We start from the raw sequence: 26,020 nt of genomic DNA, 5'->3' as shown, positions 1-26,020 counted from the left end.
CTACGGAATCGATGTCCAACAACCCCATTCCCTGAACTTCCATCAGGACAATGCAAGTCACAATACAGTCCACAATCTCCAAGAATCCTTATAGGTGAAGAATTTCAGAAGGAAATGAGTCCATGCCAGTCTCTTAAAGAGATTTAGTGAACATGGCAATATATTTGTTTCAAGGAGAGTATTTAAATGTAACCTCTTTCTGTCACTAGCTAAAGCATAATGTTACGAACCACATCCAGGAAAATCTTGCATTATATCAGTTGTGGAAAACCTTTCCCCGGTATTTGCTACAGTTTTTTAAATATTTGATATTGACAGATCGACAATAGAAAACGTCAGACCACAGTGGTGTGACAGTACAGTGGGAGGCGATTACTATGAAACATATCGCTCCGGGCCTAGTCCTGTGAAATCGTCCTATTGGTTGTGGTGGCGCCAGAGCCTGCAGATGGTGGGCGGCAAAATCTCATTGAAGACAATAAATGATAACGTTGAAATGGTTCGGGGCCGTAGTCATGTAATTGTTTTTAATTGAAAGTTCCTCCATTTGACTGTATACGTCGTTTATTCTGATGTACAATAATGAATTCGGCCTTTGGCTATTTTCAAGTACGACAGTTCTGGGCATGATCAGACATCTATAAACGAAGTCATCGTCGAAATATGTTAAATTTAATTAAATAATGGAGTTGTCACAGCATAAAAACGGTAATATCTTGACAAAATGTTACCTTTTATTTCTGCCAGACATTTTCTGAATGTGTTCTCGTTTTTATGCTGTGACTCCTGCATTATATAACCATATTTAATATGCAGGGTATTTCGACGATGGCCACTTTTATAGAAGTGTGATCACGGCCAACAGTGTGATACCTGAAAATGCCGAAGGGTCGAAATCAAGATTTTACAATAGAAAAAACCAATCTATACACTCAAATGGCGGATCTTTCAGTAAAAAAATAATTTTAACTGTTACCCTCTTTCATCTGGAGGAGATTATCGGTGGGAAGTGTTAGAGCCTCTGTACTGACAGTATGTGGCGACCTTCCCTTCCATGTAAAATCTAGATCCATAAGTCTGTAAATGCCTGTACGTATAAATTTTGTTTCGTTCTTAAACTGTAGTATTATCACAAGGCCAATTTTCTCGTAAGACTTACCAGCACATAAATAAAACTACTACTACTACTAATAGCTTTTGCAGTCTCTTAGTCGTATCTGAGACGCTATGTGGAAGTAGTTGTACAGGAGTAGTAGTAATATTAAGTGGGCCTAGGAGGTCGAAGAGAGGCTGGAAGATGGTTAATAAAGTGATTTAATAACATAGAGCGCAGAGAATAAATCTTAACCCATCAATAAATACTTCGGAATAATCCAGTGAAGCAACACGTCACATAATTTGCCCCATGAACCGTAAACCGGTAGAGTGTATGAATTCTGGACACAGCTAGCGGTTGAACTTCGAGTTACTCTACGATCTCTCCGAGGGAGGGACGAAGTAAATGTTTCACCTAGTCAGATAACACGTACGCTACTGCAGCAAATTGTGAGAGGGTATGGAATGTCAAATTCTGAAATACTTGAAGTTTTGTTTCTCAGTTAATAAGTGAAAGCTCACCACCCCCTAACCGGAATGTCGATATCACAGGAGAAGAAGAATGAAAGATAAAAGCGCATATGCTGAATGCTTTGCATACTCGCAAAAGATGGTTCAGTTACAACTGAGATTCGGAAATATTAAGGAAAGCGTACGTGGATGGCTGTAAAGTGGAATGGAAAAACACGCCACGCTGGTGATGCACGAACGCCTCCCAGGACGGCAAAGACCCCTCGGTTGTGTGGTGGGGGACCCGCCTGCTGTATATATACTGGCAGGAGGAGAGTGTGGGCATCAGCTGTGAACCCCGCACTGCAGACTCACCTCCCAGCAGACATGAAGGCCGCCCTGGTACTCGTCTCGGCACTGGCCGTCATTGTGGTAGCCGCCGCGGAGGAGAAGTACACCACCAAGTACGACAACGTCAACCTGGACGAGATCCTCGCCAACGACCGCCTGCTCAACAAGTACGCCCAGTGCCTGCTGGAGAACGACGAAAACAACTGTACGGCCGACGGAAAGGAGCTCAAGAGTAAGTTGCCTGGAGCACCCGACAACGTTCACTACCTTCCATGCTCTGATGAGCCTAGAAAATGTATAAATATTTCGGTTGCAAAGTCAAGATTCTGTAACTAACAAATTAGATGCAGAGAATGAGTGATTTTGACAACTGTGTAAAACATAAAAAAAAGATATACAGAAAACTTTTGTAGTACTGTGTTACCTGATAATAATGAAAAAGTAATACAGAGACTTAGTATGAAAAGATGTCACATGAAGCAGTGGAGAAAAGGCCTCTGTATAAAGTTTCATTAACAGGTGGGTATCTTCGTGCTAGATGATATAGGTGGAAAAGAACCATGTGGGATTGTCTTGTAGAAATTGTTTAGGATTCTATCTGATACGTACACGTAGTGAGTGTATTAGTGATGAGTCGTACTGAGAACTAAGAATAGACGCTAGCTTACATAGTTTTCCGTTAAGTTACGTTCTCAGGTGTGAAATGTCAAAACAGCAGGTCGTTGTTTCAGAGGTTTATAAGAATTTTAACGTTACTAATAATATAAAGAATCCGAAAGTGTTACTGTCCTACTAATTGTTACCCTGTAGTAAGGGACTACTAAAATTTTATGGGGATCAGTCCGGGATGGATGTGAAGAGATTCTCAAAACATCTTTCTACGGTAATTGACAATAGACGTAGGACGTAAGAAAGGATCCTTAATGGACTGGATTATATGGTGACATCTCTGCCGACAAAGTATAGGTTAGAGGTGGACAGGTTTGAAGCTCTCACGATGAATAGAAACCAGACAGCGGATGGCCACAGGGAAGAAAAATCTTGGCAGAAAAACGACGTACAGATGTTGGCTGCAAAGAAAAGATCCAGTTATGAGTAATTGTTACTGAACATGGTCTTTAATTACCATCATCGCACTTAAAAACAATAATCGCTGCATTATCAGTGTCGTATAAAAAAAAAAAAAAAAACAGCATGCAACTTGTTTCAACTTGCAGGTTAGCTAAAATACAAATTTCTTCATCAGAACTTAATTCTTACGCAGGAACATAACTTTTCAAGAGTGTTACCGTCTGTTCTGCAGATCAAATTTGCAACCAACTACGTCAGTGAAGTTGCTGCTGCTATATAGCCGTAAGGATTCAATTTGATAAACTTTTCTCATTTATTCCTCCACTTAAATGAAGAAGTGCTTTTTGTGGGCGATAATACTATGCTGCTAGCTCGAATTATTGACGTACCATGCTGTACTAGTACGTTTATATGAACTTCAATTACATAGTTTTCATGTATTATTCATTTCCCAAATATAAAGCTTGAAATACTAGGAGGATATTAGGAGTATTTAGATCAAGCTGTTGGGCAGAAAGTAGATCCCCTGTGTTTTCTGTATGTTTCATACAATACTTCGTTCCTGTATCACAATTATATTTTACTTACTTCTGTTCATTTCTGTAACTGTCTATCTTTTTGGGCTTGTTTAACACTATCATTTGACCTAAGGCACATACTTCTGTGCAGAACACAAAAATAAATAACTCAGAATTTAAAAAACTGCTGAACCTCTAAAGTTTGTTTTACGTATGCCCTACTTCAGCAGTGAAGCATCTGAAGGTGGAATTCATTATTAAAGTATAAAGTCACTATCTAAGTTTCCAGAACGAATAAAAATGGTGTATTGATTGGTAGTACATAGCACAGTTGTAAGCAAAGACTTGTAAGCACGAAGAGTTTATCCACAAGTAAAATTAGTAGACTCCGCTTTACATCTGAGAAGCTCTCAGGTTTACTAAAATGTTTTTCTGCCTGCAGGTGTCATCCCTGACGCGCTGAGCAACGAGTGCGCCAAGTGCAACGAGAAGCAGAAGGAGGGCACCAAGAAGGTGCTGAAGCACCTCATCAACCACAAGCCCGACGTCTGGGCGCAGCTCAAGGCCAAGTACGACCCTGATGGCACCTACAGCAAGAAGTACGAGGACAGGGAGAAGGAGCTCCACCAATAAGCACTGTACTCTCGCGTTGCCACTGAATAAATGTTCTGTTATAATAAAATATATCCTGTAACTACCCGCGATGTCTTTCATACAATTATCAATAATTACATCCAAAAATGGAAAAAAATCATAATTGCATTGATTAAAAACGCTGATAAATCCAAATTTTATCTCACCTGAATGGCTTGCCTGTAGAATATTGTCAATACTTCGTGTTTGCGTTGTGTGAGAAGAGACATCGTACATAGCCCGCAGCTATGTGTCAATGATAATCTAGACGTGTTTCAAAAGAGTTTTAATAACGTTTTGCTGACACATGTGAAGGGCACTCAATGGGTAATGCAACATTAACACTGTGTACTCAAGTTTCTAACAATGATTACTAACGCAATGCATTTCTTTCTGAAATGAGGACGGTTTTATTCTTAATTACAATAAACCGTATAGTTACCTATTCTGTTGGCTACAGAACCCTGTTATTAAACGTTCAGTGCGACGGCATTATTCCGCCTTAATGGTAGGGCCTACATGCCGGTATAGTATCACTCAACAGGTCGACGTCTGAGCCATTGAGTGTGTAAGCACTACCGACAGAGACGTCCAGTTGAGCAGAGAGGTGTTTGATAGTGGTCAGTCGATCACCTCGAATGAGAGTGTCCGCACGTTCCAACACTGCAGGAGTCACAGCTGTGTGCAGCCGGCCGGGATGCGGGAGATCGGACACGTTTGCGCGACGTTGTTACGACGATGACAGACTCCTAGCCCAATGACTCAATGTGCTTTTGTTCACTGCCAGGGGTCTGTAGACATTATGCAAGCCGCTATGTATACCTTACATGCTCTGGCTTTGACCAAAACGAACTCAATTACAGCTCTCTGCTTGAAACGCACCTCCACTTCAGATACCATTTTTAAGGCTACTTGCAGCGCCACCACTTATTTGAACTTCATGAAAGTACAGGGGCTGCAACGGGAATATTTCACGAAGTCCCACCACTAATTTAACATTTTCTTCGTAAATTGGCCGAGGAAAAAAAAATACTGTGTAGCGTTAATTATTGAACGTCCACTTACGAACATTGCTCTCATCGACAAAAAATGCTACATGCAAATCACCGTTGCTGTTTTATCTGAAATTTTTCTCTTTGACTTCAGCACAACTTGTAAAGCGCTGTAGTCATTAATTACCTTTACGAAGAAGATAACATTAGTCTTGGTCTTGGTGTCTCTCATGTAAGATTTTGAGGCGGAGCTATAGATAACGTTAATTATGTTGTGTATATGTCTCTTATAGAAGATATCGAGACGGTTGCATTATACTTAACCCTAGGACGACCAAGCCTTTTTTTCTAACTTGGATGCCTAAGGGGGGAGGGGGGGGGGGGAGGTTCGGCGAGCCCATAGGTATTAAGTAAGTTTACTGACGAAAAATTACAACTTTCAAAATGGTTTATGCATTTTAACTTCACAATTTCTTCTGAATGTGTGTTACACACATGTTTATGACACTGACCACAATACTGTTTTGGTTTACTTAGATTGTTGTACTTGTGCTTCTTTGTTTTAGCTTCTCTTACACAAATATGATACCGGCCTTTCCCTGCAGAAGGCTGACGTGCTTCTGTTGTCACTTCTTTGATTTTCTTTCGTAGAATAGTCTCTATTAATTGAACAATTTGGTTAGACAACCCTCTTGCATTGGCATTTCTGTCTTCTACCTGCAATTACACTAGTTCCATCCCAGCTTGCAGAAGGTAAAGTTTCCGTTTGTTGTTTTTCTTTTCATTCCATCTTGGATGTTTCTGGATGAATATTGTGGTTGCATTGATAGCACAAATGCCGATGAGAGAGTAAAATACAGATAGAGGACATCTTTTTCTTCCTCTCTTACAGGTGTACATATGTGCCATTTGATCAATGGTATCAATTCCACCTTTAGTGGAATTATAATATGCATTTATCTCGGTTTATTCTTCTCTCCTCCAACAGTGCCTTTATCTTGGTGCATTGTTGACAACATCAGTAAGTTTTTACTTGGTTTCGTTTTTGCTATGTAGGACACCAAAGTTACTGGAGGCCTACCTGTTGATGGGTCTGTGAACAAGAACACTGATGAATATAGCTCTCAATTTGACGTGTTCTTCGTTATGTCTGGAATATGCTTCCTGTTTGACTGGAGAGCTCCTACTGTAGTAACTTTGTAGTCTTGGTATAACTCTTTCGCTAAATCCACCGACGTGTAGTATCGGTCTGTAGTAATATTTCGACGAGTATTTTTCACAGGTGCTACCAGATGTTTGACGACAGCTGCTGAACCCTGTTCTTCTTTCGACAAATTCCGAACATTACCTGCGTAGGGTTCCATATTCAAGAAGTATCTGTCAACTGCATCGGACATCATGCGTATAAGGATGCCATACTTGCCCGGTTTATCGTTCATAAATACTCTGAAGGTGCAGCGCCCTCTAAATGAACTGAGCATCTCATCAATGGTGAGGTGGAACCCTGGTTTATACAGTAGTGGAAACCTGTCATTCACTTTGTTGAAAACATCACGGATTGCTGTGAACTTGTCTGCTTCCCTTCTTAGCTGGCGGGTACTTTTGTCATCAAATCTTATGATTGCAATAAGTTCCTTGAAACTTTCTCTTGCCATAATACCCTTGTAAACTGGCCGACTCACTAAGTCTGACCAAAGATCGTGTACACTGACAGAATTGTCCTTATTTGCCCCCATAAGTATCAGGATTCCTATAAAGGCATACAATTCTTTAACATTAGTCAAAGTAACATTTCGCCTAACTGCCTCTTCATTTGAATGTATTAGTTTTCTTTCATGATGTTAGGCGTAAGAAGTAACTTCAAGGCTTCTCCAGGTGAATGGCAAACACCAGCTGGAGTTACTCCTGCCTGCTCTCTTACTATATTAGGAACAGACCTCCGAAGAATTCTAAGCTGTGTGGTTACGTACATTCTTCCAGACTTGGCCGCAATAACATCCTGATGGTCACTGCCTGAAGCTGCGCTATTTTCATCTTCTCTAACATCCACATCTCTTTCCCGATCTGAAGCATACTCTATAGCACCATCCTCATAGTCACTTTCACTCCCCGAGTCAGAATCTTCATCTAAAATTTCTTTCAGAACTCTTTCTAAAGACGAGTCACGTATTCGTTTAGTCATTTCTAAGTCTGGGTGTGAAGAGTAGGGAACTGCACTTACTCACTGCAAGTTTACAAGATAAATAACAACTGACTGACATCAACAATCCCTTCCTCTGAAAGTAAACCGATTGTTGTGAATATCAAGAATACCAACCAACAAGAAACTAACTTGCATTGTTCTAGAGATGAGAAATACGAAATCCTACTAAGAGAAATTTTCTATAGGATGGAAGCCTAAAGGAGGGGGCGGGGGTTGTTGGACCCATAATAAGTTTATTTATTTTTTCTTTCAAAGCAGGAATTTTCAATAAAATTTATTGACACTAACGTTTCATAGAATAGCCAACAAACAATAACTCAAAGGGAATATGGAGTATGAAAGTTATTTGGGCAAAAGCAGAGGACATAAAAAAATTATGCGTTCAACGAACCCCCCCCCCCCCCCCCCCCTTAGGCGTCCTAGGGTTCTGCTAGGCATTGGTATCCGATTCCTACGTCTCATTCCCACATGTACACTGACAACTGTTTCAAATTCCCGTTATTAGTGTGATACGAAATTTTGAAAATAATCACGATATTGGAGTCTCTACAGTCTGTATCAGTAGCACGGAGCAGTTATGTTATGTTAACGTGGAAAGTGGCAATATGCATTTGTGACTGGAACGAGCTTGAAACAACCCATTTTTCCTTATGGTCTCAGTATTTCTTATATGATGAGATTGCAGCAGTAATCCGTCAGTTACAAGAGACACCAAGATGCGATGAAAAATATGCGTACCGACACACACTCTCGAGCTAAAGCATTATGACCATCTGCTTCATATCGTGCAGGTCCGCCTTCGGACTGGGATACTGTTGTGTACATAGTTCCGCGTAGTCAGCGCGTACACAACTTCCCCACTAAAGCGCGCCCTGCTAAGCACAACAGCGCAGGTGCAGCGCTCGTCCGTCTCCGCTCTACGAGATGGCGCTGCCATAAAGACGGACCAAATTCTGCTTCCGCCGATCCGCGTATTAATATGTAACGCAGCCAATGAGATTGCTGCTAACGTAGAACCTTTTCTCCTCGCGGATCACACTCGCGCAGTGATACCTGAACGCGCGAGGTACTATAACGAGTGTACAGACCTCCGATCAGTCTGCATTTGTCTGCACCAGTCTATAGTCATGTTTCAGTCTGCGCCTAATAAGATTATCATATTCCTGTACATAGCCACGAAGAGAAATGTATAGACACTTTGTCAAGCATCAGAGATGTGAGAATAAGATTAACGTACCAAGACCAAAGGAACTTCAGATTGTCAATTTTAACAGCATCCAGAATCAAGTTACGTAATGTCTATATTTTTTATTATTTTAATAAATGTGTGTGAAAATTAATCAAGTTCTGTTGAAAGTTGGTCACCGTCAATCTGCTACTCTAAGCGTGCAAGTGGCATTTCTATCGTCTGACCTAACGGCAGAAGATAAACACGCCACGATAAGACCACGAGACATATTGCTGACACTCGCCTACTTCGTTAGAGCGACAAGTCAAATAATCTGATGGTGTGTGTACCGAAGGTCTTACAGTACGCACACCACAGATACCGCAGTGGTTCTGTGTGGCAGGGATTCGATAACTGTTTGGTATCCTTCTGGAGAGATCAAATAGTTTCCGTACCTTATGGATCGGTAGTTTGAGGACTTGAATCTTGCAGCCAGATGTATTGCATGGTATTGAGATCAATCGAGTATCGCGGCTAGAGCATAAGCATGAGTATACTATATAAAATTATAAACAGCCGACCAATTGCAATGGATAAAGAATTCTTTACCTAGGTTTCAACAAATTTAAATTTGTCTTCTTCAGAAGGTGGCAAATTAGTGCGTGGATCTTGCGCAGCTCACAATCGGTTGTGAGCTCTGCAAGATCCATGTACTAATTTGCCACCTTCTGAAGAAGACAAATTTATACATGAGTATACTTTCTTTTTCCTGAAACCACGATTCCTCGAAGTACCATTCTGTCGATGTGATACGATGTTGTCCTACTGGAAGATACCATCGCTGTCCTAAAAGACATCATCCGCGAAGCGATGCAGACAGTCCGCAATAACGTTGTCGTAACCTACAATTGTCACAGTGCCTTTAATTACTACCACAAGTTCCACAGAATCCCATATCACTGTCACACATAGCGTGATTCTACCCCCATCAGCCTGCGTGCTTGGAAGATTGCATGTTTCGAGGAGCTGTTCACCCGAAGGACCGCGTATCCAGACAAGACCACTGACCTGCTGTAACAAGAAACGTGATTAATCCGATCAGGCTACACGTTTCCATTAATCCACGGTCCGTTCTCGATGGCAGTTTGTATATTCTTGACGTTACCAGAACGTGAGTGATCTGTAGCATAATGAAGTCTGGAAAAAATCCAGAGGCAAGGCTGGTAGTAAAGTATTTATTAAAATGACCAGTTTCGATATAGCTACGATACCATCTTCGGATTTTCAACTTTACAATATATAAACTCTCCGTAATTTGTGATATGACACGGTGTACAAAGCGTAGATAGTGGAGATTATATGAATTGTAAAGTTGATATTCCAAAGATCCTCACATAGCCTTGCCGAAACCAGTCGCTTAAATAAATACTTTACTAGCAACTTTGCCTGTCTGGATTTTTCCAGAGTTCGATCACACTGTGTCCACTGCAAGTGTAACTGGGAATGCCGTTAAGCCAACATGCGAATACGCAGGCGTCGTCGGCTGTTGAGCCCCATGCTCAACAGCGTGCACTGAACGGAGTGCTGTGAAACAACTGTGCCTACACCAGCGTTATTCACTGCCTTCAGATCTGCCACATCTCGCCGCCTATCCTACTATACAGAGTGAACAAGCATCCGACTTGCACTTTATGTGATGCTGCGTGGACATGCAACACGTTGTCGCCTAATCGTGGCCTTACCATCTACCAGCCACTCCACAAATGCTTACAAAATTAACACGCGAACAGCCGACCAACTTTGCTCATTCCGAGATGATCATTTTCAGGCAGTGGGCCGTAACTTTTGTCAGTGTCGATTATGTCAAAGAATATTCTCATGTTTTCTCATTTACGGCCGTATCGTGGCTAGAACGATTTTCTATTCGACTCTACACAGCTTAAATAATTTACTTAGCGCTTCATCTATCCACATCACAATCAAGCTTCAGTCAATCTCGCAATGGATACTGGTTTTAACGTTTGGCTCGTGAGCGCATATTTTCGAGGGCTTTACTGCTAAAATGTAACAAGGCGAAGTGGAATAGAAGACATTCGAAGACAAAATGAAACCATACAAAGCAGTTTCAGACAGTAAGGTCCTAAAAATCAGCAGAGACAACACCCAACAAAGCGAATGTGTGTAACCAGTTAGTTAATGTTTTTTAGTCTATAGATCATATTCTGATTGGTATCAGACGTGACACGCTATCGGAATAAAAAAAAAAATTAAAATTAACTGATTTGTGCACACAGTAATATTATCTTTGTACTGTAGAATTTGGGTGGAGTGCGCTTCGGGCTAGCGTTTGTGCATGCAGCAGATGTTTAACATCTAATTTGTTGAACATAAAAGATTCTTCTCGACAACAGAGAAATGATAACAAAGCAGAATTAATAGTCCAATACAGTTCTTGAAGGCAGGGGTCAACAAGAGGACAACACGGTACCTTTAACATAATGGAAACAAAATTCAGTCATAATGGGGCCAAAAATAGTTTATGGTATTATAATATCTTACAATATCTAGCTCTTGGCCACAAACAGAAAAACGACAGTAAAAATTAAATTATGCAGTTAACTGCAGGGAAGCAAATGCAAGACAACTCTCTGATTGAATTAAGACTACTTCCGTTAGCACTCAACTAAATATATACAGAACAGCCAAAACATTATGAACACCGGCATACTGTCGATATAAACCCGTCCAGGCGATAGCAGCGTCAACTGGCGAGGAATGATTGCTGCTCAGATACACGCATGGTACGTGTATTATCAGTGAGCGTGCTGTTCGGGAAAGCGCACAATCTGCCTGAGTTTGACCGAGACCAGATTGTGATGGGCTGTACCCTTGGCACGAAATTGTCGGAAACTGCACAACTTGTCGGGTGTTCGAAGAATACTGTGGTGAGTGTCCTGAACAGGGGGCGAAATCAAGGTGAAACCACGTCCAGACGTTGTATTTTGGGTGGCGGTCCTTTATTGCATATCTCGGACGTCGAAGGCTGAACAGACGATGAACTGTGGTGGAAAGAACATCAGACTTTAAAGGTGAGCAGAGTACAAAAGTGTATCTGAACACACGGTGCGCCGAATATTCCTAATGATGGATCCCACAGCAGACGACCAAGCATGTGCCAATGTTAACACCATGACATCGGTGACTACGACTGAAATGGGCGCGTGACCATCGACACTAGACGTTGGCGCATTGCCAGAGCGCTGCATAGTCGAATGAATCCATCTACGTTCTTCATCATGCAGATGGGAGATCACGAATTCTTTGTCTTCCAGGGAACAACTCATTGACAGCTGCACTTCGGGATGGAAACAAAGTGGCGGCGACTTCATTATGGTCTGCGGAACATTCACGTTGGCATCCATGGGTCCAGTGGAGCTCGTGCAAGGCACCATGGCCGCCAGGGAGTGTCTCACACTGGTTGCAGACCATGCACACCCTTTCATAACTTCCATGTTTGCCGACGGCAGTGGAATTTTTCTACATCATAACGCTCCAAGTCACAACGCCAGGAGTGTGACAGAATGGTTTGAGAAAAACAGTGGCGCGTTCCAGTTGACGTGCTGGTTCCCAACTCGCCAGATCTTAACCCGATGGAACACGTCTGGGATGTGATTCAACATGGCGTCAGAGCTCATCACCTGCCCCTCCCTCCAATTTACTGGAACCAGGTGAATTTTGTGGTGCCAACTCCGTCCAGTGATCTACCCAGATCCCATTGTTTCAACGAAACGATGCGTCGCCGCTGTTATCCGTGGCAACGTTGGACATATTGGCTATTAGGCAGGTGGTCATAATGTTCTGGCTATCAGTGCTGGTCTATGCCTAACCCCTTATGGTCACTAAAGCAAAGCTACTATCAACCATTTACAGGATTACCTACGCAAATTTATCAATATAGTTTTCTGTACAATATGACAGACAGAACAGATCAGTCTTACAGGGTAAAACAACAAGATAAATGTCGATACAATGGCTTTAACAAAATCGTTCACCCTCACAGCGTTATACCAAAAGATCTTATTCTGCATAACTGCACGTATAAAATCAGTCACGCTCAGACAATGCAAATAACAAAATCAGTATCGCTCTCGCGTAAAGATAACATCCACACACTCAGTGCGCCTTCACATACTTATCCGTAACCGACGCACTGTGCCCATGGATCTATCGTTTGTAATATTACTGGTCATCTGATACACCGAATGCACCACGTGCGCTTCACTCTACACTTCGTTACATCACTCGCCCGATCAAAATACAGCTGTCGGCCTCTAGAGCACACAGTTAGAGCTCCTCCTGTGATCTGGAAGCCCCTGTCACCTTCCTCTCGCCCGGAAAAAGACACCAACCGCTCCACTGGGTTGCTTTTGTCCACAAAGTGGCCATGCCCCGCACTGACCGTTAGTGAGGTCCCACAGACAGATCCTTAGTGAACCAACTTGGAGGAGGCTTCTCGCGCTTGGCTCTCCACCAATTGACTGACTCTAACTGCTACACGGGAAAGCACTGGTCTTCATGGAGGGGTCAGTTTAATGGTACGCACGGTGTCAGCGACGACTGCGGGCCGCCGTCCCTTGCCGCCATCGTAATGAAGTCCGCCGTGCACCGCTGCTCGCAGTTCAAGGCCCGACTGCTCTGTCTGGCGCGCCCTCTGGTGAGTCCAAGACTCTGACATGATTGCCGGTCAGCCCAAAATCCGTTTTGTATGAATGCATGGTGTCTATTCTTTCGGCCGTGTCCGACGGAACAGGCACCACACAGGATCCGCAGCTGTGATATAATGTAAATTGAAAGTGGAGGGGGGGGGGGGGGTGGGGGGGAGGAACTAAATGAAAGGAAAGGGAAGGACTAAGATATGACGTGCATCGGGACTTTATGCGGAATCGCAGCGACAAGTGAAAACGGCCATCTAGGCGAATCAATTATACACAGCGCCCCACACAAAACTATTATGCCTCACTACCGATTAATCATATCTGTCGAATTACTTATGAAGAGGTAACAATGTGTCGAAATGCCCATGGCCACCACTTCCAGCAACGCTTACGAACATGTACTTCATGCTTTTTGTGTTACTTTTTTAGTTAGTTCATTGCTACTTGAATCTCAGTCGTGAGGCGCACCGGTTTTATGCGCAACACCCTCTGTGTATGTGTGGTCTTTGTTCTTTTCGACATGTCGGAAAGAACAGACACCACGCATTCATACAGCTGATCCGCCTCGATGGGCGACCAGTCCACAGATCCACTGCGGATGCACATTTACGTTCATCCTCCACGGAGTATCTAAAATTAGCTAGCATGGAGGACATAGCAGAAGATCTGTGTTCGAGTGCCAGGCCGACACACATTTTCACTTGTCGCCTCTGATTCCACATAAAGTTCCAATGCAGTTCTACATCTAAATCTACATACATACTCCACAATCCACCATACGGTGCGTGGCTGAGGGTACCTCGTACCACAACTAGCATCTTCTCTCCCTGTTCCACTCCTAAACAGAACGAGGGAAAAATGACTGCCTATGTGCCTCTGTAGAAGACCTAATCTCTCTTATCTTATCTTTGTGGTCTTTACTCGAAACATAAGTTGGCGGCAGTAAAATTGTACTGCAGTCAGCCTCAAATGCTGGTTCTCTAAATTTCCTCAGAAGCGATTTAGGAAAAGAACGCCTCCTTTCCTCCAGAGTCTCCCACTCGAGTTCCTGAAGCATTTCCGTAACACTCGCGTGATGATCAAACCTACCAGTAACAAATCTAGCAGCCCGCCTCTGAATTGCTTCTACGTCCTCCCTCAAGCCGACCTGATAGGGATCCCAAACGCTCGAGCAGTACTCAAGAACAGATAGTATTAGTGTTTTATAAGCGGTCTCCTTTACAGATGAACCACATCTTCCCAAAATTCTACCAATGAACCGAAGACGACTATCTGCCTTCCCCACAACTGCCATTACATGCTTGTCCCACTTCATATCGCTCTGCAATGTTACGCCCAAATATTTAATCGACGTGACTGTGTCAAGCGCTACACTACTAATGGAGTATTCAAACATTACGGGATTCTTTTTCCTATTCATCTGCGTTAATTTACATTTATCTATATTTAGAGTTAGCTTCCATTCTTTACACCAATCACAAATCCTGTCCAAGTCATCTCATATCATTAGTTCCTTCTCTTTCCTTTCCTTTCCTTTCCTTTCCTTTCCTTTCCTTTCCTTTCCTTTACTGTCGTTTGTCTCATCTCCGCCCTCAATTTTCATAAAACGTATCACAGCTGTGGATCCTGCATGTTGTCTGTTCTTTCGGGCATGTCAGAGAGAACAAAAAACATGCATTCATGCATCGTTGGGCAAAGAATCCACAAATTAGTGAGCATGAAAGAAATGGATGATGGTTGCTGATAGGTGGCGCTATGCGGGAATGTGAGTCGAGCGGGTTGCATGCCGAGATATTCTGCGCATTTGCAATAAACACTGAGTACAGGTGGGACAGTGGTTAATGCAACTGCCTGGTAAGCAGGAGGTACCAGGTTTGAGTCCCAGTTCGTTAATCATGTTCTCACGTCGCCTCTGATTCCGTGTTAAGTCCCGATGCAGCTGATATCACTGGTTCCTTCTCTTTCCTTTCCTTTCTTCTACCTCCCTATTTAATTTTCATGACGAAATCCTTTCTGACACTGCCCCTTCCAAGCTCAGTCTCCAAGCTCTCTACCCTGTCCACCCTCTGGTCCACCGGATTCAGGACTGCCTCCACTTGCTCCACTTGTGGGGCGTCTCTGTGGCGTTCCTCTGGATCCCAGGACATGTTGGTATCTGTGTAAATAAGGCGGCCGATATAGCGGCCAAGGCTGCAGTCTCTCTTCTTCGGCCAGCTATTCGCATGATTCCCTTCGCCGATCTAGGGAGTGTTTTATGTCTTCGTGTTGCTCTTTTACGGCACGCACATTGGTCGACACTTCCCAGTAATAAATTGCGGGACGTGAAAGCTCTTTCCTGTGCTTGGACCTCTTCCTCCCCGAACTCGTCGTCGGGGGAGGTAATTTTAATTAGACTCCGGATAGGGCACTGTCTTTTTAGCCATCGACATCTTTTAAGCGGCGATCCTCCCCCACTTTGTCCTCACTGCTCTCAACTGTGGACGGTGTAACACCTTTTACTTGAGTGCCCCTATTTTACTCCGTTACGCGCCCGTCTACAGCTGTCGCCTGATATATCTTCCATTTTAGCAGATGACACGCAATCAGCCGATCGCGTTCTCGAGTTCATTAGTGCCAGTGAGATGACGTCAGTAATTTGAAGCTCTTTTTGGGGACCAACAACCCCCCTTCTATAGTGGTTTTTTAAGCTTTCCTTCTGTTTTTGGGTTCCCCACGTTTTTGAGTTTTGCTCCCATTGCTGCTGGTTTCCAGTTTGGTTTTTTAGCTTTTCCGAAGTCACAGAGCGGGCGCTAATGACCGTAGCAGTTTTGCGCCCTAAAACTATAACAAAAAAAAAACACATCAAAGTTTTTCTAACACTATTTATTTGTATCACATCACTGTACACTGTGTACACTAAACACACACACACACACACACACACACACACACACACACACAGCTGGCATCAGGATCTTGACCATTATGTCACCATTCTATTGAATTCTTCGTATTGTCCCCCTGCCCTGTCTTTTAAAGCTGTTTTTCATACCACAATGAATAATTTCTTGAGCTCAAGAAACTGGAAAATATTTAGACTGGTCCTTCTCAAACCCTGGGCACAGTATTTTACAGTAACAGTGATTAAATTAGAGCAGTTTGTTATAGAATGATAATTGTTTATCAATAAATAAATTGTTATTTTTTTTAGCTCACGCTATTATGTGTTATATAAAACAATCCTTGACTTTGTAGTACGAGCTCTTTTCTAGGTACGCTTTAACTGACTTTTCAAGTATCTAGATTTTAGTTGCCTCTTTAATCTCGTTGGGCAGCTTATTGTACAGTTTTACGCCCTTACAAATGGCATGTTACTGTTACGCAGAGCCTGTGAACGAGTGTTACTGTCTTGAGCATCTACGGAAAGAGACAGGACAGTGAAGCTACCACTAGAAGCTAAATGGTTGGACTTCCACGACTCTTCACACAACGCGGTGTTCGGAGGTTTGTCTGCTCTGTAAAATAGAACAGATGGTGATCTGTGGCATCTCTGCCTAGAGAGCGTACCGTTCATGCACAAGTGTTTCGGAGCACACCGTTCATCGTACATTGTTTAACATGGTGCTCTGCAGCATACTACCCCTACATGTTCATATGTTGACCCAACGGGGACCACCGAACAGTGGAAACCTGTTGGCTCTTCGGGTGATTCACATTTTTGCTACACTAGGTCGATGGTCGTCTCCTCAAACGCAGTCATCGAAGTGAACGACGAGTCGAAACGTGCAGCACTCCACGGACGCAGGCTGGTGGGAGCAGGGTTACGCTGTGGGAGCATTCCCGTCCGCTTGCATGGGACCTGTGGTAATAGTCGCGGACACTCTGACTGCTGAGAACCACCTCCACGCCCTTCATGCTTGATGTCTCCCCCGGTGGCGATATCATCTTTCAGCAATACAGTTGTGTGTGTCTTGGAGCCAGAACCGTGCTACAGTGGTTTGACGACCACTTTACTAAACTAACGTTGATGTCTCAACTACCAAATTCGCCTGATGCAAATTCTATGGAACCCATCTGCGTCACTGTCGGGCCCACGTACAAAATCAGCGGCCCCTTATTTACGCGTATTACAAGACCCGTGCGTAGACATCTGATGCCGCACACCTCCACAAACCTACCAACAAACTGTCGGATCCCTGATACACAGAATTAGATACGTATATCGTTCCACAGACGGACAAACCAGCTATTAAGCAAGTGGTCTTAACATTTTGGCTCGTCAGTGTATATTAGTTTGGTCTGATTCTTTTCTCATGTTCATGAATGCTGCTGTTTGTAAGTTAATTGTTGATGTTTTCTTCACGTGCCTAACAGATGGTGATACACTCACTTTGCGCTGTGAGTGCCCCAAGCTGGTTTAACAGATAATTACGGGCAACTCGGTTACTATTTTCAGTTATTACTAGAACAACCTTTTCTCTAGGTTGAAGGCAGCGTCCATCTTTTCTTAATGGGACCTTCAAAAGAATTAGTCCATAGCTAAAGGCGGAGCATGTAACTGTAAAGTACTGCCTTGGTTTAATGCGGCCCACAACGAATTTATCTCCAGTACCAATCTTTCCAACCTCTTAGCAATTGCAAGCTACTTCGTCAATTATTTGCTGGATGTATTCCAATATTTGTTTTCCTCTGCATTTTTTACTCTCTGTTACATATCGTTAAATATTGAGGGCAGAGCTCTTAAGGGCATAGCATGCTGATGACTTATTTTTTTGTAGTGTATTTACCAGTTCTTTGGACTTCAGATGACACTCAATATTAATTACTAAAAATTTAGTGATTACGATAAAGTATATGAGATATTCATCCATACCTAATTTTACGCAATTGTCTTCCCCTTTTGAGCAGCTGTAGCTGTTGAAACGCCCCTAGTGAGAAAAAAATTCCCTATCACAGATCTCTCTTAGTACAAGGTCGAAGAAGAGAAAAAGTTGTGTTGTTTGGGAAAAATGATTAAGCAAATATGTTTATATTTTTGCATTAAAAACTCTACTGACATGTAAATAGGACACATAAATATGGAAGGCAATTTGTATAACGTGCCACTAGAGCAGAGAACTGTATCTAAGAAAGACATGGATGACAAAAGTGACAGGTAGAGGGAGAGGAAGGAAGAGAGAGAGAGAGAGAGAGAGAGAGAGAGAGAGATGAAACATAAATCGGAGCTACAGGACGGGTTCAAGCGCCGGTAACGATCTCATCTCAAGGTTACTGATAAGGACATCTGGTGTCGGGCTAGACATTTACGTTTTTTGGCGCCCGACTCCCTCTCTCCTGGTGAACCATTGCGAATTAATCAGGGCCACCCAGTGGAGCAATCTAGAAAATTGTGTCACGTGACATAGCAATGGCTGGAACCCCCTCCTCACCCCTCTGGACGGATGAGGACCATGAACCCCCTCCCCATCTTCGTCTTTTATAACTGGGACAATAGTGTGTGAGGGTTTACTCAGGAGGGGAGAGAATGTGTCAATTTTTTAATGATAAATAACGTTAAGTCACGTCACTTGAGTTCTATTTGTTAATATCAATATTACGTGACACCAGCAGAGGCCACACCCAGACAGAAAATATGTAAGTACTCTTAGTTTTACGTATTTTGGGTATTTTTGTCAATTCTACGTATTTTTACAGGACTTTTCGCAATTTTACGTATTTTGTCGTGTCGATGTCATGATGTTCTCAGGCAAACATAGCGCAGAATTAGATATCACTGTTACTAAGTAAGGCACGCCTCCCATACTCCATCTTTCATTACTGGAGACGCTCTGGAGCTGTGTTGCACAGGGATTGACTGTGTCTATTTCTTTATAAGTAATTATATCGTTCTAGGTCTAATTGTTAATGACAATATTACGTTGCCCCCCACCTAGCCAGATATGTAAGTTCTCTCAGTTTTACATATTTTCCTCAATTTTACGTATTACAGCGTTTCCCACAATTTTATGTATTTTGTCCAATAAAGTAACACTGTTTCCGATGTCAGGTCGACGTCATGATCCTCTCAATTTTGGTCCCGATTTACGTATAACTACCAATGTGTGACGTCATAGTATTAGAAACGACAAAACGACCACGTTGGTAGAAATGATGAGGTCATATATAATTCTAGAAGACAAAGATATTGTATAAGACATACCACGCTACATGACTAGATTACGTCACGGCATAATAAAATTCTGATGCCTATAACCGAAGACACATTTAGCACACATCTAAAGAGAGGCTAACCGTATCTGCACCAACCCCAGCGAAAATCACGCCGCCTGTTCGAGGGCAGATCACCCAACGCTCAGAGTCCGACGCGACGGGACAGAGCCGCGAACGCCGATGATCGCGAACATAGTGCCCAGCAATTGCCGAGAGAGCTGCCGTCGGTGTCAGGCTATGCTGGCTGAAAGATCTCACGCAGGCGGTAACAACGGCAAACTGATCCCAAAGACATACACACTATTCTTCTCATATAGGTACGAAACGAGGGTTTCTATGCTTTCCGATACCTAGTTTCGACTACTCTTCAAGGTCATTGAACTACATACAACCCGTACACGAAATGCATGCGGTTTGATCGTAAATAAGACAATTATTAGACTTTTCTGTGTTGACGAATAACACAAGCAAATATTCTCGTACAAAAACTCTACTAATTTCTACATATGAATTTACACACAGAAAACAACCTTTTCTTTATGTTTGTTTAGTGTAGTTTTGATAACATTCAGGTTAATTTTTAATTTATAATTTAAATCTTTGGTGGACTCTGCTAATTCTTTCTCTCCCCAGTAACTTGACAGGTACAGAGAAGGTATCTTGCTGAATTCCAATGTGTATTTAGTTTTTTTCCTATAACTACCTGTTTTATAGCTTCAACAGCTATTTCCGGTCCTTCGAACAATGGGTAGTTTCAGCACCTATCATTGTGATGATATATAAGGTCCCGATTTTTGGTCACGAGACAGTCTGTCCACGGCCGAATTTCAGACGAGGAACCTGTGTTGGTTAGTACTACAACAATGCTTCAACTTAACTGTGGAATAAGTGTTAAACAATTAGGCCTGTGTAAAAACAATGACAGTGTCTGCTCCATACGTACCTGATTGTTCTTCAAGAACCGTGAACTTTGTGGTTAGGTTTTACTGCTCATACACGTTCAACAGAAAGCTATTGTGGAGATTCGCCTGCAAACTATTAATGAAGCTTATGGAAAATTTGAACAATAGTGCACTGGCCATACATATATAACTGTGTAACATTGGGGGGTTGTGCAAACTGAAAGTAAAGGTACTGTGAAACGCAACTGTGCGTCTATCGGCTACATTAGTTACTGTAGTCAGTGTCGGAATCCATAACCCATTTTTCAGCCAGTGTAGCAACACAGTACGTCGACACTGAGGACAATCAACGACCGAAGAAATAAAAGCAGGTGGAACCGCTACAACGATACTCGACTGGGAGAAATACACTCCTGGAAATGGAAAAAAGAACACATTGACACCGGTGTGTCAGAGCCACCATACTTGCTCCGGACACTGCGAGAGGGCTGTACAAGCAATGATCACACGCACGGCACAGCGGACACACCAGGAACCGCGGTGTTGGCCGTCGAATGGCGCTAGCTGCGCAGCATTTGTGCACCGCCGCCGTCAGTGTCAGCCAGTTTGCCGTGGCATACGGAGCTCCATCGCAGTCTTTAACACTGGTAGCATGCCGCGACAGCGTGGACGTGAACCGTATGTGCAGTTGACGGACTTTGAGCGAGGGCGTATAGTGGGCATGCGGGAGGCCGGGTGGACGTACCGCCGAATTGCTCAACACGTGGGGCGTGAGGTCTCCACAGTACATCGATGTTGTCGCCAGTGGTCGGCGGAAGGTGCACGTGCCCGTCGACCTGGGACCGGACCGCAGCGACGCACGGATGCACGCCAAGACCGTAGGATCCTACGCAGTGCCTTAGGGGACCGCACCGCCACTTCCCAGCAAATTAGGGACACTGTTGCTCCTGGGGTATCGGCGAGGACCATTCGCAACCGTCTCCATGAAGCTGGGCTGCGGTCCCGCACACCGTTAGGCCGTCTTCCGCTCACGCCCCAACATCGTGCAGCCCGCCTCCAGTGGTGTCGCGACAGGCGTGAATGGAGGGACGAATGGAGACGTGTCGTCTTCAGCGATGAGAGTCGCTTCTGCCTTGGTGCCAATGATGGTCGTATGCGTGTTTGGCGCCGTGCAGGTGAGCGCCACAATCAGGACTGCATACGACCGAGGCACACAGGGCCAACACCCGGCATCATGGTGTGGGGAGCGATCTCCTACACTGGCCGTACACCACTGGTGATCGTCGAGGGGACACTAAATAGTGCACGGTACATCCAAACCGTCATCGAACCCATCGTTCTACCATTCCTAGACCGGCAAGGGAACTTGCTGTTCCAACAGGACAATGCACCTCCGCATGTATCCCGTGCCACCCAACGTGCTCTAGAAGGTGTAAGTCAACTACCCTGGCCAGCAAGATCTCCGGATCTGTCCCCCATTGAGCATGTTTGGGACTGGATGAAGCGTCGTCTCACGCGGTCTGCACGTCCAGCACGAACGCTGGTCCAACTGAGGCGCCAGGTGGAAATGGCATGGCAAGCCGTTCCACAGGACTACATCCAGCATCTCTACGATCGTCTCCATGGGAGAATAGCAGCCTGCATTGCTGCGAAAGGTGGATATACACTGTACTAGTGCCGACATTGTGCATGCTCTATTGCCTGTGTCTATGTGCCTGTGGTTCTGTCAGTGTGATCATGTGATGTATCTGACCCCAGGAATGTGTCAATAAAGTTTACCCTTCCTGGGACAATGAATTCACGGTGTTCTTATTTCAATTTCCAGGAGTGTATGTTTCTCCTGCTGTAATATACCACTTCTGTGTATTACTTATATCTTCTTTGTTGGAGTAAGTATCAAAAACCTCCACGTTTTTTACTGGCAGATAATTAAGACCGAATGCAGACAGAAAAGAGTTTATAATCTTTTCTCGGTCTAGAATGTCTGGTAGGTTTGTTTGTACACCAGTCAAAAAAATGGCTCTGAGCACTATGGGACTCAACTGCTGAGGTCATTAGTCCCCTAGAACTTAGAACTAGTTAAACCTAACTAACCTAAGGACATCACAAACATCCATGCCCGAGGCAGTATTCGAACCTGCGACCGTAGCGGTTTTGCGGTTCCAGACTGCAATACACCAGTCAATTTTCGGGTTTGCTTATTACCACAACAGACAAACCTCAAAACGTTGTTACACACTTTACTGCAGCTGTTCTCTAAGATATTAGTTATCTGGCACCACATGGATGTGAGTGGCACACAGCACAACGCAGCACTATGTAAATAGTGTTTGTTAGAATTTAGAACACTTAAACAGTGTCACGCAAGATCAAACACATGATCTATTCTGTAGTTTTATATTGTAGCCTCCAGTCTAGCAATACCATGTTTTTCAGCCAAGGAGGACGTAAAAGTTTCTTGTATTCGCATGTCTGGGCACTTTAAAAATTCTATAGGGTGATTACCGATAACTTTGTTCACGCCTGGTCTTGTGATGAATGGTTGGTTGGGCTTGTGATCTGACATATAAGTTTATTATAGATCTTTACTCTAAAATTAGAGGTCATCCACTTCAAACAATCCAATTAAACTGTCGTATCGTTGTCTATGATCACATTGATATTCCCCTGGACGTCTCCTTCCATACAGAAGTCGTCCATTGATATTAAATAGTTCCATACATCTACTTCTATTGGAAAAAGAAAATGCAGATGTTCAAGCGAGGTTTACATATTGGTTTAAATACAGTGTGTGGCTACATTCAAGGACATACGAAGAAATCTGTTTACAAAGCTCCATTCCCACCCGAATCTGCTTAAAAATGATAGTAATATTGGATGTTGTGCACCTCGCAATAGAACAACCGTCTGCAGAGCTTAAAAGTAACATAACAACAAAATTTAATGTTAATTCGTTTGCGAAAGCTGTAAACTTAAAATTCTACATGGGAAGTGCGAAAGATTGTGCCGTAGAAGAGATCGTGGTGTACACCTAGGAAGACATAGAGTGTTATAACCATTGTGTTATGCAGAAGATAAGAGGTAACGTTAAACTCCCCCAGCGCTCTCGGCTAGAAAATTTGCAGGAAGGATCCGAAATAAATGTTAAAGCTGTAAAACAGTTATAGGGAAAAAACTAGATACATATTGGAATTCGGCAACATAACATCTTTGTGCCTGTCAAGTTAGTGGACGGAGAAAGAATTAGCAGAGTCCACCGTAGATTTAAATTATATATTAAAAATTAAGCTAGATGTTATTAAAACTACACCAAACAAACATAAAGAAATGGTTGTTTCCTGTGTGTGAACGTAAATGTTGAAATTAATAAAGTTTTTGTACTAGAATATTTGGGTGTCGTATTCGCTAACATAGAAAAAATCCTAACTGTTATCCTATTTACGATGATCTAAGCGCATGTGTTTCGGATACGAGTTGTGTGTAGTTGAGTGAGCTTACAAAGTAGCTAAAACTAGCTAGTAGAAAGTATAGTAACGCTCGTTTCGTACGTATACGAAGAGACCAGCGCATAGATGAACTGGTTATAAAAGATGTTAGGGAAGAGTATGAGGTGGAAGGGGGGTAGGGGATTTCCGTCATTTTTATCTCGCGTGACACAACTGCCTGGGTGTTTTCCCTTAATCAGTTGCCGGTGATTCTCAGGGGGAAAGGGGTTACGGAAGCAAGGTGCGCAAGTGTGTAACCCAACAATGGTGTCCTTTTATCTAATCAGCGGAATGTGCTGACATCAGCGTTCGTTGAACGGAAACCGGCCTGGTATCCTACTAATGTAGAAGTACAGAGTGAAATTTAAAATTTTGGATTAAGCAGACTACTTGAAAGAAATAAGTGCAGAAAACCTGTCAGAATCCATTGTGAGAAGAAAGGAGAGATTACTGGATCATGTGCTACGATGCTCAGTAATAGTTATTTTGGCATTGGAAGTACAAATGGACAATAGAAATAGGAAAGGATACAAAGAAGAGATTATGTAAAAGATGTTGTCCGTATCGTTAGGTGTGGAGATGAGAAAATTTGCACCTAATGCAACGATTTGATCGGAAAAGATTCTAATATTTCATTTCGAGTTCAGGTATGGCACGAGTAAAATTCATTCTGACTACATGACCCTGCTTTACCTAAAACGACGACTCTTGGGAAACTGTTCTATTCATGTGAACGCAGGTCAACGGGCATAAGACACGGCCAACTATCTACTATGTCGCAATACTTATCGATACATTTAAAACTGAAATAGGAATAAGGGTTACGTTTCAAAGACTAGATCATTGCAGACGAATAAAGCGGATGATGATTGGCCTATACTGAGAAATTATTCCTTCTATAGGTGCGCCGCAGAGTTGTTTCACAACGGGTCCTCTTAATTCGTGCCAGATATTAACAATTGGCTGTTAAGAAAATGTTAGGACTTCCTATCAACAAGAACTGTAAGATAACCATTCGGAAGGGAAGGCCGACGCAATCTTAGCAGCAATGGCACATATTGCGGGCTGAAGAGGTGCTTCACTGCTTTCTCACTATAAGCCTATCGATCTGCCTCACTTTTCATCCATAAACATTAATTTTTCTTCGTGAATCTCTACTATATGTCCTATGGCGGTAAACACACGCCAAGAACTTATACCTCTACACCTACTTATATACTCCACATTCCACCTTACGGTGTGTAGCGGAAGGTACCAATGTTGCTTCCCCGCTTTCGTGTACCAGACGTAGAATTAGCGAGGGTAGAACGAGTTTTGGTAAGTCTCTTTATAAGCTCGAATCTAGATCCTGAAAGAAATGTGCAGAAAAACAAATAATTACAACTTCAGAAAACGTGGATGATTTATTCAAGAGAAAGAACTTCACAAACTGAGGAAGTCAAAGCGTTGGTCCACCTTTGGCAATTATGCATGCAGTTATTCGGCTTGGCATTGATTGATAGACTAGTCGGATGTCGTTCTGAGGGATATCGTACCAAATTCTGTCCAAGTGATGTGTTATATCGACAAAATCTCGAGCTGGTTTGAGGGCCGTAATCATAATGCCCCAATCGTTCTCAACTGGGGATAGATTCGGCGACCTTGCTGGCCAAGGTAGGGTTTGGCAAGCACGAAGACAAACAGTAGAAACTCCCTCCTAGAAACTCCCTCCTGCTGAAATGTAAGCCCAGGATGGCTGGCTATGAAGGGCAACAGAACGGGGTGTAGAATACCGTCGACGTACCGCTGTACTGTAAGGCTGCCGCGTTTGACAACCAAAGGGATCCTGGTATGAAAAGAAATGGCAGCGCATACCACCACTACTTGCTATCGTGCAGTATCGTGAGCCACAGCCACTTCGGTATCCCATCGCTGTCCTGGGATTCTCTAGACGCGTTCTCGCTGGTCATCGGGGCTTAATTCGAAGCGGCACTCATCACTAAAGACAGTTCTACTCCACTCAACGAGATTCCAGGCCGAAGGCATGTCTGGAGACGCCCTAGACAGTTGTGGAACACCACCCTAGCTGTCGTCTGGCATACCGGCCGACAACCAGGGGTGATTGTCTGGGGTGTCATTTCTTTTCATAGCAAGACCCATTTGGTAGCCATCCGCGGCAACATTACTGTTGTGGTTGGCAGGAGAGCCAACACCGGGTTACTAGAGGAAGCCGAAAGGCACGCGTTTTAGCTCACGCAGGCTGGCGTGA

General features: G+C 43.3%; 1 protein-coding gene across 1 annotated transcript in view; it reads left to right on the top strand.

Moving 5' to 3' along the window:
* Window positions 1–1,895: 1,895 nt before the first annotated feature.
* LOC126484841 (uncharacterized) overlaps window positions 1,896–26,020 on the top strand; it is an 87,620-nt gene continuing 63,495 nt past the window's right edge. The window contains exons 1-2 of the mRNA XM_050108436.1: window positions 1,896–2,128; window positions 3,928–4,084. Of these exons, the coding sequence (XP_049964393.1) occupies window positions 1,933–2,128; window positions 3,928–4,084 (353 nt within the window). The 5' untranslated portion in view covers window positions 1,896–1,932. The remainder of the gene's footprint in view (window positions 2,129–3,927; window positions 4,085–26,020) is intronic.

Source organism: Schistocerca serialis, chromosome 6 (assembly GCF_023864345.2).
Source record: "Schistocerca serialis cubense isolate TAMUIC-IGC-003099 chromosome 6, iqSchSeri2.2, whole genome shotgun sequence".
Lineage (NCBI taxonomy): Eukaryota > Metazoa > Arthropoda > Insecta > Orthoptera > Acrididae > Schistocerca > Schistocerca serialis.
Note: the sequence above shows the minus strand (reverse complement) of the source record. Positions and strands in the feature narration are given on the sequence as shown.